General features: G+C 41.5%; 1 protein-coding gene across 10 annotated transcripts in view; it reads left to right on the top strand.

Moving 5' to 3' along the window:
• Positions 1-12,894, top strand: part of DOCK10 (dedicator of cytokinesis 10) — a 137,710-nt gene that overhangs the window by 40,344 nt on the left and 84,472 nt on the right. For 7 of the 10 annotated variants that reach the window (XM_064721573.1, XM_064721571.1, XM_064721570.1 and 4 more), the window contains exon 2: positions 9,250-9,369. In XM_064721573.1, the coding sequence (XP_064577643.1) occupies positions 9,250-9,369 (120 nt within the window). The remainder of the gene's footprint in view (positions 1-9,249; positions 9,370-12,894) is intronic. The other 3 variants (XM_064721575.1, XM_064721569.1, XM_064721574.1) reach the window with 1 other exon arrangement.

The following is a 12,894-nucleotide window of genomic DNA, read 5'->3' as shown; positions in this document are numbered from 1 at the left end:
TGGCCTACAGGCACCTTTTGCTATAAACCAGCAGCCAATTTCTCCTTCATGCATCAGCCCTGTGCACCTCCACACAGATTTCAAAGTGATGTCAGCTCCCACTGCAGCTGTAAAGGATTTTGTCTATGGGGACCTTAGTCAAAGAGTGCATTTATTCAGATACTATTCTTAGACCTCTGATTTCTGTAGGTGGACTCGCATTATTGGCTGGAAGCTCCTTTTTTTGTAATACTAATTATTGTCTGATTGGCTTTAATTGTTAGTAGGGTGATGATTGACTTCAGTGTGGTTGACCAGATTTTGCTCTCATTTTACATCCTGTGTAAATGCGTTGATAGCCAGATAATTGACTGGGAGGGGAGTTGATGTCAAGGAAACAGTTACAAGTCTAACGTCATTGTGAGAGCTGAGTTTACAGTGGTCATGTACACATGATGTTAATTTTACAGATAAAGCCTCAGTGGAAATACTTAAAATAATTTACTCAGATTTGTAGCATGAGAAATACCTATCACTTGTGAAGAAATAAGTAACCACAGTGCAAGTAGAGAAAGAGGTATATTCACTGAGTAAAATGAAGCAGAACGCCATACATGAGATTTGCCCCCTGGGATAGTGACTTATTACCAAGTACTCTAAAAGTTAAATGATATCTTTGAGAAGTTTATTTAGAGCTAATGCAAACATTTTTGTTAGTTGTTTTTGCTTCAGGAGCTTCTGAAGTGGTTGAGCCCTTTTCAAAAGAGTTGTTTGCTCAGTCAACAAGTCTAGGTCTTCATACATCTAAATTTTAGGTTTTAATGGAAAATGAACAATGGGTGTTTGCCTTTGCACTGTGTTGCAACTTCATCAGACATACAACGGTGATCAAAGTCTTCAGCATCAGAGCGTGATCTAATGAACAGACATTAGAGCTTTCCCTTCAGTCCCTGAAAAGCAAACTCTTCTAAGTATTCTAAAACCAAAGTCTGCTAAAAAGAAATCTTAAGTTTCAAAGTAAATAAAACTGTTTTAAAGACAGTCCCATGTTGTGCATGGTGTTACATATCTACCCCATTTTAGCAGCAGATTTGTACTGGATGAACCTGGTGTAGGAATGCCTGGCATATCCTTCTTTTTGTAATTCCCTGAACCTGTACACAGATAACCATGGGTAGAGCCTTTTGTCTCCTTAATTCACCCAGTTTGCACAATGAGAGAGGACCAGTTTGCCTGGTGCTCTATCCACTTCTATTATTGCTGTGTAGATGCTATAGGTGTCAGAGCAGGGCTTCTGCCTCTGCTAGGAGTGCTGCTTAAGGGCAAAAATTAGGAGTATCTTTTCTTTAAATGTAGATTTTTCTGAGCCTGCAAAGACTGTCTATGTGAATTATACATATATGTGTGTGTGTGCACACATGCTCCAGCAGATTTAGAAGTGCTGTTTACATAAACTTTATACTGGTAGCTGACAAGTTTTGGTCAAATCCATTGTGTGCAGCTTGTAGGCTGGTTTTGTTAATGTTTCGCTTGAGGCCATGGCTCTGCCTGCCCGAGACTGTGCTGGAGGAAGCAGACATGAGGCAAAGCCTGTTCCCAGAAGAGCTGAACCAGACTCACTTCAGCATCCCCTTTGTGGTGCACGGGTCAGGACAGTGCCCTTTTCCTTCCCTGGGCTGCAGTAATCACTAACGGGGCAAGAGCCTGAGCAGAACACTCCAGCGCTGTGGGCAGCTCCTCTCTGCTCCCCACAGTTCCCATCCCTTCTGCCCAGTCCCCTTCCACCACATCCTACCTGTCCCTTCAGATGCCTGCATGAAGAGCAGTGAATTGCATCTTTGGCTTTTGCTTGCTTTCTTCATGAATAGATTCTGTGTGAAAGATTCAAAGAAAGCCTTTTGTTGCTAAAACTGCACTTTTTTTTTCCAGGTTTAAGTCAGGTAAAGGGAGAGAAAGTGGCTGAGTGTTGCTAGGTTAGAGGTCTATGTAAATTATTAAAAAAAAACCCCTTATGATGCTTTACAAAACTTTCTTGTTTTTCCCCTGAGGTGACCTATGGACAAATATTTAGTCTAGGCTTCAGAAGTCCTCACTATTTAGAAACTGTTATTCTTGACATTTTGAGAAGCCAACCAGTTAAATCCAAATTTAAAACTTAGCACTTTCTTGTCAGTGGCTGATTTTAGTAGTTTCATGATTAAATGAAAATTTTAACCTCCTTCCAAAGGAGAGTTTCAAGATATACCCCAGAAGCAAAGAGGAGTAAGTTTTGCTGTGTTACCCGGAATGTTTTTTGCAGATTGTACTGATAATTTTATCAACTGTCTAAAAGGCCAGGTGCTAGTCCATGAAGATGGACATTCCAGAGTCACAAGACTGCGATGCCAGGTGCACAATCATGGTTGGGAGGCAGAACTCAGGAAATGCATGTGGCTAAGTCAGACAGCACAAAGCATCTCCTCTCACCCCCCAGCTGGATGCTTTGCTGGACCACCAGTCCTGTGTGGCTTCCACAGTTTAACCAGAAGGGAGGGAGCTTTGTGAGAGCTGGAGCTTTCAAAATTCATAATGAAAGGAAGGATAAGTTCTGTCTTGAGAAACAAGAGGTGCTAGAAGGAGTGGGTCACACCCAGCTGCCTGAGCACAGCTCTTTGTGGTTTGAGCAGCCTCAGCCCGGCCGCTCATCGCTTGCCATGCTGGGGCAGCTCTGTGTGCCACCAAAGGCTCCAAGGGCTCCAGCTGCACCATCAGGTGACAAGAAAGTTTTGAGTGAGCTCATCCACATGAGAGGTGTTTCTGTTTTTCAGGACATGCTGAATTCTCTGACAATAATTTTTAAAGCTGGAACATAATGCAAAGTAGGCTTACAGAACAATGTAGTGTAAGCAGTTAGGGTTCATCCTATCCCAGCTGCATTTCTCATTTAGTGAAGCAGGTCACTTACTGGTATCAATCAGAATTCTCTTTGAATAAAGAGGCTTTAAAGATGGAAAATTACTTTTCACTTTTGTTGTTCCCAGAAGGGTCTTCAACAGGTTTCCTTTCTTTTGCTCTGCTTGAGCTGATGGGTATTATAGCATTTTGGCAAGTAATTTCTGAAGCACTAGGAATTGGGAGTTGGATTCTTCATAATTCTTTGTGATTTACTCTGTAGCAGAATCGTGTGGGAACTGGAAATCCCTTTAATGAAATTTACTGGCACATTGGCTTCAGTGTTGACACTGAAGAGTATATTAGTGGTGCTGTACAGCCCTGACTGGATTCTTTCCAAGTGCAATTCTCCAAGGTTTACTCAAAGTCACGACAAATTAAACACTTTGGACCTGACAAGTGAATGTATTTTAAGGTGGGAGGGGATGTGTCAAAGAAAATTTTCTTTGTATACCACTAATTTTAAAAAATGTGTTGACTGTGGATTACATACTGAGCCAAAGGAAGCCTTTGTAATGTGGCCAGAGTGTTTGTTGACTGTAAATAGATGCAGAACAGGCCAAGCAGTCATAAAGAAGAGAAGATCTGAATCTGAAGGAGAGACCTGCCTGCTGGTTCTGGCTGTACCCTCCCATCCATACCCCAGACACCTTTTGCAGACCTTGAATTGCCTGCCCTGTGCTTGAAATGCAAAACTTATTTTCCTTAAAGGAAATGTGTTAGGTGATGCAGAGTGTGTTGGGAGCAGAGGAGGGCAGGCCTGTGGGGTGATTTTGAGTGGGTGATTGCTGTCACTCCCAGCTCAGCTGCTTGGGGCTGGTGAGGACCCCTTAATCCCAGAGAGGCTGTGCTGTCTGTGCCCCTGGGTACAAGGGCTGCTGTGGGACTCCGTGCCAGGAGTACATGGGCTCTTGGGCTGCTCACCCGTGCTCTGGTGGGGGGAAAAGGTGCACCCCATGGAGATATCCTTCCCCTGGAATTCACCCCCGGCACCAACCTGCTCTGCTGCCCTGTGAATAGGGACATACATTGGTCCTACAGAAATGCAAAAGTTTTGGTGACTGTGTGAAACCCAGGTTGTTTTATGGCCTCAGTTTCAGCTCCTTGAGTACTCAGGTAGCAAATCTCAGAACTGCTGGGCATGCTGGATCTCTGGCATATCTGAGACAGGGTTAAATTCAGCCTTTATGCTGCATTTTCTCCAAAAGTCATGGAGCTCTGGTTGTTCTTTGGCTTCTGTTTGGACAGACTTGGCAAAGAAATATTTAATTGAAGTTGGCCTGCCCTGGTGGAATATAATTAGCTACGTATATTAACCATATGAAAACATAGAAAGACATGTTATATCAGAGACACAGTGTTTAACTGGGGAAAGGAAAAGAAGAACAAAGGAATGTGAGAAGCACTTCATGTTGGTGTCATCCTAGAAAGCAGTTTAATTTGCTCTTGTGAATTTTGATGACATTGGATTTGGTTCATAATATCATTAAGTCTAAAAAATGAGGGAAGATGGTGCTATTGTTTTAGTAAGTGGCCTTTTCTCTTTTAAGTGCCCATTTCAGTATTTCAAATGTATATTAGAATAAATTGTCACTTTTGACAAGCCATAACTTGGATGAAATAGAAAATCTGAGTCTTGCTTGATCTTTACCAATCTGGCCATCACAGTAGTTTTGATTCTTTTTTGAACATGGATCCTCCTGTCACAAAGATAACGTTAGAGTAACTGAAGTACAGGTAACTGAATTTCATCAACTTAACTTCTTTCTGTTTATCGGTTTCCGTTTTTTTTTTCTTTTTCCTGTTGCATGGAAGAGAAGGGATTAGTTTAAACATCTCTATTAAATTCAATAAATTCTAGATACTCATCATTTGGTGTTGGAATAATATGACATTAAAGCACAGAAATCAAAGCAGTTAGTCTAGCATATTTTTAGAATGGGGAATTTCTTGGGATGACTGTTCAGAGACTATTGGTCTCTGTTACATCGTTTCCTCCTTCAGACAGTGTTCACAGAAATACAGCTTTAGGAGGATGAGATATAATTATGAAGAAAAGATGGCTACTAACATCAGTGCACAATGTCTGTGCATCTGGAGGCAAGTCAAGTACCATATTTGATTCTGTAATATCATTTATGTGGATATTTTGGATAATTACTACAGGGAAATATAATCCTTTCTTACCTAGACCAGAAAAAGATGGCAATGAAGCCATATATCACTGGTGGAATCTGGCTGGTTTCACCCCTGTGAAACTATATTGTCCTCTTATGGTGTTACCTCTGATTTAACATCTCTCCAGTGTTCCAAAAGAGTGTGGAAAAGCTGGCTCAACAACATGCAAAGCTGCACTACACTGTCAGGGTGTGAAGTAAATGGCACTGCTGAGATGTTGTAGCAGGTGAGGAGTCAGAGAGTGCCTTTTTACTAGATGTATTCACAACCATTTCAGCACAACTAAATTCATTACTCACTTGAGATGGAGAATATAAAAAGCATTACAGAAATCCAAGCCAGCATAATTCGATTTTGGCACGGATTGCCAGGTTGGCCTGTTTCCAAAAAGAACAGACAAGTTAAATTGAGAAGAGGCAGTGCTGTGGTTATTAAATTAGCTTTAAATCAGCCCCACTCATTTACAGATCTCTGCTAGTGCTTGCAGGGAGGAATTTGCTAATCCCAGCATCACTGCTTCTGTCTGCTTGGGAGGGAAAAGCCGAGCAGCCCCCCCAGACCCACAGAGATAAGCTGCTAACTAACCAGCTGCCACTTCCCATCACAACTGCAGCACCAGCACTGCGCTGCTGAGCCTTGCCAAGTCCAAAATACTGGCTCTGCAAAGCATGGAGTCAGTGTCCACAGAGCAGAGTCTTCTGGTCTGTGAGAACATGCAGAATTGATGGAGAGAGGCATCCTGTTTATTGTACTATCGTGCTTGATGCTGGCAGGGAATGGACTAAATTATCTCTGCAGCCTGTGTATTGACAAGGATGGGCTATTACTTGCATCTATGATTTATGGGAGCTGGCATAATACAGTATTGCATTTACACAGGATTTTGCTGTACTGACATGGAAGGAAGGAAGTAATTTTTATTGCATCAGTAGGAAAACATCAGCATAAACACTGAAGTGCTTCAGTGAAAAGTTTTGCTGTAGGTTTGATAATGTCATATCTACTTGTATTTGGTTCAGATGTGTAATGTTTCTCCAAAGACTTCTGTGTTAACATCTGTTAAAATGCTTCCATCAGATCATGCCCTTTGCAGCACTGAGAGCAGGAGGATGAGTGCTGTGGGAACAGAGACATTCATATGCTTGCTGGGTTCCTCTGCTCCGGGGTTTTCTCGAGCTGTATTTTTGTCTCGTGTAAATGACCTTGCAGCTGCCAAGGAGAAGTTTTCCCCTGGAGTGTTAGAGCAGAATTCAGCAATGGCTCTGTGAGCATTGCTGGTGTCTGAAGAGCAAAGAGAGGGCAATGTGCAATAGCTTACTGCCTCCACTTGCACCCCAGCATCTGCAGAATATTAACTTTGAAGGGGATGTAGCTGCATTCACCCCAACCTTACTGGGATTTCCAGGGGGAAGAAGGAATGCCTCTTCCTTCTGCTAGCCCCAGAAAAAAAGGTGGTTTCCACAGGCGTAGAAAACCTGCAAATGCTACACATTTTTATGGGATTTCCCCATATTTCAAGAGAAGTCCCAAAATTTCTGGGGTTTCCTGGCTCTTTCCTAGTCTACGACTTCAGTAGGAAGGTGACTACTTATGTCATTTGTTTTCTTAATTTTTTTTAGGAAGTTCTGAAAACTGACATTCATGATGTTTCCAAGGATCATCTGACCAAGATTAAGATTTGTGTTGGCACATGTCTTGTTATGGAGAGCAGACATTTGATGATTTCAGTGGCAGATCTATCTTACTAAGAGTTGAGATTGTTGTCTCTCAGTATCAGCTCTGGGAAGGGAGGGTTATCAGTGTAGTCCATGTCACAAATTTTCTGTAGAAAATGTTCATGTTTTAGTGAAACCACTACATAGGAAAATGCTTGTGTGAAGCACTGGTGGCTCATAAATGTCAGTGCATATATTTCTTTTATTTTGAGTTTTCTGGTAAATGGTTGCTATACAGTTTCCTACTGAAGGTAGTTTGTTTTCTGCTGAACTTGAACTGAGTGAACTTTGTTCAGGCCTAGGTATCATTACCAAAATCAGTGGTACAGTGGTGCACTGAGTGTGCACTGGTGTTTTCTCTTTATGCTTCCAACTCCTTGAAACATCTTTTTAAAGTAATATTTAATAAATAGATGCAATGACAGGTTTAATGACAAAAAGTCTGAAACTCCTGTCAAAAAGATACTGCAGTGTCTTAACAGAGTTTGGAAGGGAATGAGAGCAAGCTGTGTATGGTGACGTGGCCAAGTGACCCCATGAAGTTCCTATGGGGAGCCACTGTCAGTAAAAGGCAGAGAGACCTCCCTAAGGGTATGGCTGACACTGAGCCCAGGAGCTCCTTGAGCAGGGCTGGATATTTGTGTGTCAACTGGGGCAGGCCAGGGCCAAGTGCTGGCTTGGGACAGCTTAAGGTGATGTGGCTGGGTTATTAGGAAGTCTTCTGTCCTGGTAGGGCTCCTTGTCTTAACTGGACATCACAAACCCAGAATCCAGTCCTGCCACAGAATCTAAATCAAACATTGAAGTGGTTTTCTTTGATTTGTTACTGTTATGTGTTGATCTTGCCTCTCTTTTATAATCCTTTAATGTCTCAGCATCAGTAGATATGTTTGTGGCCTGTGAATGCCAAATAGTAATGACTTTTAGGAGTTTATTGCTCTTAAGTGTGCAAATGGAAGTGTGAGAATTAATAGATCAAGAAGAGAGGTAATAGACTGAACTGCTGAAGGAGCAGTTATAAATTTTTTTAATTGCCTTGCCAGACTTTGGTGGAGCTTTGATGCTTTAAGCAGGGAGTTGGAGTAGATGACCTGCAGAGGTCCTGAGTTGTTTTGTGATACTTGCAGCAGTTGTTCAGCAATTGAACAACTTTCTTAGAACATGTTTATTCCTGTGTTTTAATCTAATTTGTGTGGCTGTGTTACTGATAATTAAGCTATTCATAGATGCTCTTGATGCCAAGGGGAGTCTTGGACTCAGTATAGAAGGGAAACAATATTCATAAAAGATCTTGAAATTACAGAATAAACAAGAACTTTCTAGGACAGAGTCAAAAGAGAGAGGTACTGTTATATTTGAATCATTATATGTATAATGTATCATACATTAATGAGATAGGTAAAATCATATATGAGGGACAATCCCATTGGAGAAAGTTGTTTTATGGAGATGTCAAAGCTTTCTTTTTCAATGCACCTTGGTTTTGATTTAGGGAAGACAGAGGAAAATTTTATATCATTTTCAATAGCCCAATGAAAGAACAATGGATAAAATACTACTTATCTAATGTCCTCTTTTGAATCAGACTAAGACAGTAAATGTTTCTGCATTTGCTCTCCATGGTGTCCTTTTTCTCTCTCATCACTTTAATTTCCATCCCTTCTGGCAGTTCTCTTGCCCTTTCTCATTCACTCTTCCTGATGCTTACATCTTTGAATTGAGCCAATGTTCTCACTCTAGTACATGACTCTTCATTTGCTTAATGTATTCTAGCATGTCAGGCAGGCTTCTCTTTTTCTATTTTTGGGTTGTATTTCAAGACACTGTGACTTTACTTTTTCCTGTGGTGGTTTCTTACTTTAGTGCTGTTTCAGGCAATGGTAGTTCTGCTACGATGATACTAGTCCCGCTTTCTGACAAGAGAAGCTGTGGAGGTGGATGCCAGATAGTTTATCCCAGGAGAATAACCTTGGATTATTACCAAGTAAAGCAATATGGTGGCTTTCACAAGCTGCCAGCAGTTCAAAAGGGAAATTGTGTAAGACAGTGAAGAAAAGTAGGTTTCTTATTCTGAAAGACATTAGCTCAAAGTCCTATCTATGTTCAAACTGTGTCCATCAATTTTCCTGATGTATTTATGGAGAAAGAGAGAGAGAATTCCTGACACTTCCAGGTAAGTTAATGTGGTGGTTTCAGTCTGTGTAATGAGATGACAGATTGCTCTGGAGTTTTGAGGTGGAGAGTGGCTCTTACAAGTGGCCCAACTTCCTCTCTTCACTCTCATGCATGAGCTCAGATACAGCAAGCTGAGCAGAATGGAATGAAAGGAGAAGTTATTCATGCTTTGGTGTACAAAAGCAAAAATGCCACAGATCTCAGTTTATGAAGGGGGAGGGAAGCAAATTGTATGTAAAGAGATCACTTGATCTTTTCTTTTTTTCCACAGCAGGAAAAACCCAAATTCTTGGAGCCTTTGGATTATGAATCTGTTATCACAGAGATCGAAAAAAATATTGGGGACAGCCAGTTCAAGGATCTGATATTATTCCCTGATGATGACTTTTCAGTAAGTACAAGGCAAATATGTGTTGTTCCTTTGCTTAGGTTTGTGCTGTTCATTGATTTAATCTCCACTGCTAGAAGGAGAGCCAGAAATTGTCCAAGGCCTCTCCAAGATATTTTTAATTCGTGCATAATGCCATACTTCCCTCCCACCAAATTCACTTGGCTTTTGGAGTTTTTTTTTCTTTGTCATTTATATATGCATGACTTTACTGCTCAGGATTAGATAAAGTTTGAAGCCCTGGTTGTTCCCAGATACAGATGTTCAGGAACCTACTAAACATGTTATTCTATATTGTGTACTTGTCTGGCTGCTCAGCACAGTATTAGTTTGACCAGTCTTAGAATCTCTCCATACTATTATAGTCTAATTTAGTCTAATTTAACTCCTGATCCTGTTCTGTTTGGTGTATTTGGCCACTAGATGAAGTCTCTGGTGCTGAGGAAACTCTCATGGTGGAACACTGAGGAGCAGTGGATCCCTGACCCCACAGCCTCGGAGCTGCCTGACCTCATCCTGGGGTCCCCATTGCTTGTCCTGGCAAACTGCAGACACTGAGAGCCTGGGGGCCAGGGCGGCTCTCCAGGGGCAGTGCTGGGTGCTCAGAGGGTGCCTGGGGAGCTCAGAAGGGTTCCTGGGGAGCTGTGTTGCCAGGCTTATTGGGCACATTGCCTCCATTGAACAGCAACTTCTGCAAAATCACCCCCTTTTTGTATAACATTTAGGTTTTGATGAATAGGCATTCTCTAATGCAAAGACGTTTCAATTTGTGACCAGTTGTAACTGCTCTGTGAGTGCCCTTCCCATCAGCTCATGGCACTGCTGTTGTCCTAGGAGGGCAGCTTAATCTAATAGACTGCTTTGTTTGGCTAAATGGCTCTATTTCCTTGGTGGCATTAACTGAGTTAATGTGCTCATGGGATTGAGAGAAGCTAAACAGAATAGATTTCCTCATTATTGTTAATTCCTTTATCCATTTTGCACATTTGTCAATTTATGAAATTGAAACTTAGCTTTACAAAGCTGACTAGGCATACTGTGTGCTGTCACTAGGCCCTTGAGCCCTTTGATTTAGAGTAACTGAGCTCAAGTCTATAGAGCAAATCTCAATGAAAGAAGAATCTTGTCCTGCTGCTGAAGACCTCTGGCAAGCATATTTTCATATCCTTATTTTCATTTTATTTTGAGCAGTCGTTGCCTGGATTTTTAGAAGCTAGTTCTATTTTTTTTCCTCTGTGTTATGCCTTGCAGCTATTTGGCATAATCTATTTTAATTCAAGAAATAATAATAAAAAATAGATTAAGGCAGATGAGAGAGGTAGTTGCATGGTAGAGGTGTCTATGCTCATAGAAGAGCAAAGGCCATGGTAGGTGGGGTCCATATCCTTGCCACAAACCTCTCTCATGTTTGTTATCTCCTGTTGAAGTCAGTGTCAGTGGCAAGCGCCTTTGTCACCTGACAGGACTGCAGGGCTTTTGTCCCAGACAGGTTTTCCGGTTGCCAAGTATCTATTTCCAGTCCTGATCCCTCCTGCTGCAATATTACCTGGGCACGAAAGTCTGGGTCAGCCATTTGAGTAGAAAGAGATCCATGTCTGACTGAATTAGGAGGTGCCCAGGCTGGCTCTGAGTGGGATTTAATGTGATAATGCCCAAGGAAATGGTGGCCAGCTCTGTTTGACTCCTAATGGTTACACTTGCTGCAGACTTTGTGTCTCAGTGTTGATACAGCCCCAGTTTGGGCTTGTGGGTGAGCACATCCTATGGGCAAAAGCCTCTTCAGAGTAAAACCCCAACCAAAAGAGTTGGCTGAAGTAGTGAACATAGGAGAAAATTCTGCTTTTAATAATGATTTCCTATTTTTGGATCTGTCATCTTCACCACATGCATCACTTATGGGTGAATTACTGTAGCTGTTTCATCTCAGATTTGTTTCTCTTTTTGACTTACATTCAGGGAGAAAGCTGTTATTCTCACATGACTTCGGTTGGTCATTTCCTGTTGGAATTTCAGGTTCAAAAATTTCCAACATCTTATGTGAAGTCTGTGGAACAGCAGAGAATTCTTTATATCAATCTGAGCCTAATAAACTGTATTCCTTCATTCCCTGCATCTCCACAGAAAGTGCAAGATATACACATTACAGATGCCTTTTCTGGTTTTATTCCAGTTGGGGAAAAGATATTTCACTTCTTTTGTAACCGTGCTTAATAGCCCCTTAAAAAAATAAAAAATATTTGATTCACACCAGTTCCACTACTTGTTTTCCTAGCAATTCCTTCCTTATAACTCATTTCTCTGCCTAAGGTCCATTTTTCATTTCAGAAAAAGCATATCAGCTCAGCTTCATTTTTCACCTGTTGCTGGATCCCATGAACAAATTTCCCTCCTGTGCTGTGAAATAGTGGCCAGTGAAAATGTCTGCAGCAGTACATCAGTGCAGAGCTCACACTGTACTTCTTGGTGGTAGTGGGAGGGAGTTGATGGGCTTCCTGTTGTACCTAGGAAAAGCTTGGTGATGACCCTGGTAGTTTTCATGCTCACCACTGGGTTGCTGTGCTTCCTTCACCTTCTGTTCCCCAAACCTGGCCGCACTCTCCTTGACAACTGGAGCTGCTGCTCTCTGGGATTCCTATTTCTCACTTCTCCAGTGTGTTTGCCAGAAAGGAAGCCATGAAGGCAGTGTTACACCTTCCTTCATGTTGGTCTCACTCCCACTTTTAACTTTTGACATCTTAGTGTTACCTGGATTTGTTGTCATACATCTGTACTTCTGCTCCTAAGCACTGTCATACATCCAAACAAAGTACTTGCTGGATCCTTTCATAGGTATTTTTTTATCTTTTCTTCCATCCTTTGGAAATTTACCAAACACCCAGCAGTCTCTTTTCAAATCTCCAGGATGTGAAGTCTTGCTTAAAATCACTGCTGCTCTTCCTTACTGGCAAGGAGTGCTGGCAGGATCAGCACTCCTTTGCTAATAGGTTTTCTTGTGTGGAGGTTTAGTAACTAAATATGTTAATACTATGTTGGTAAATATAAGTTAATTGTATTTTAAAAGTAGATTAAAGTATTTAATAGTCACTTAAATTTATATGGTGTAAAAGCATGTTAAACTATCTGGGTCATGAAAATTTGTTCCTCCTTCTCTCTTATGACTTTCCTAAATCTGTTTGAAAAGCGGAACTCAGACTTCTTCTAAACTATTTGTATAAATATGGCTGAATGCCTGGTTTTCAACCTGCAACACAAACAATAATTCATTGCCTGAATTTAGGACAGGTGTAAGATGACAAAATCTTGCCTGCATAATGCAAAAGTTGTTGAAGTTCAGTCTGATGTGCTCCTGACTCTTTGGGCTTCTGAAAGCCCACCTGGGAGCACCGTTCCCTCCAAGCATCACCGAGGCCCTGGAACAGGAGGGGCTGAGTTGTGAAATTGCTGCACTTGCCATCACTGCAGGCATAATTGTTTCCAGGCTTCTTTTTTTTAGCTCTGAACAAAAGCCAAAATCTCCCTGTTTTTCAG

Source organism: Zonotrichia leucophrys, chromosome 9 (assembly GCF_028769735.1).
Source record: "Zonotrichia leucophrys gambelii isolate GWCS_2022_RI chromosome 9, RI_Zleu_2.0, whole genome shotgun sequence".
NCBI classification, from domain to species: Eukaryota; Metazoa; Chordata; class Aves; order Passeriformes; family Passerellidae; genus Zonotrichia; species Zonotrichia leucophrys.
Note: the sequence above shows the minus strand (reverse complement) of the source record. Positions and strands in the feature narration are given on the sequence as shown.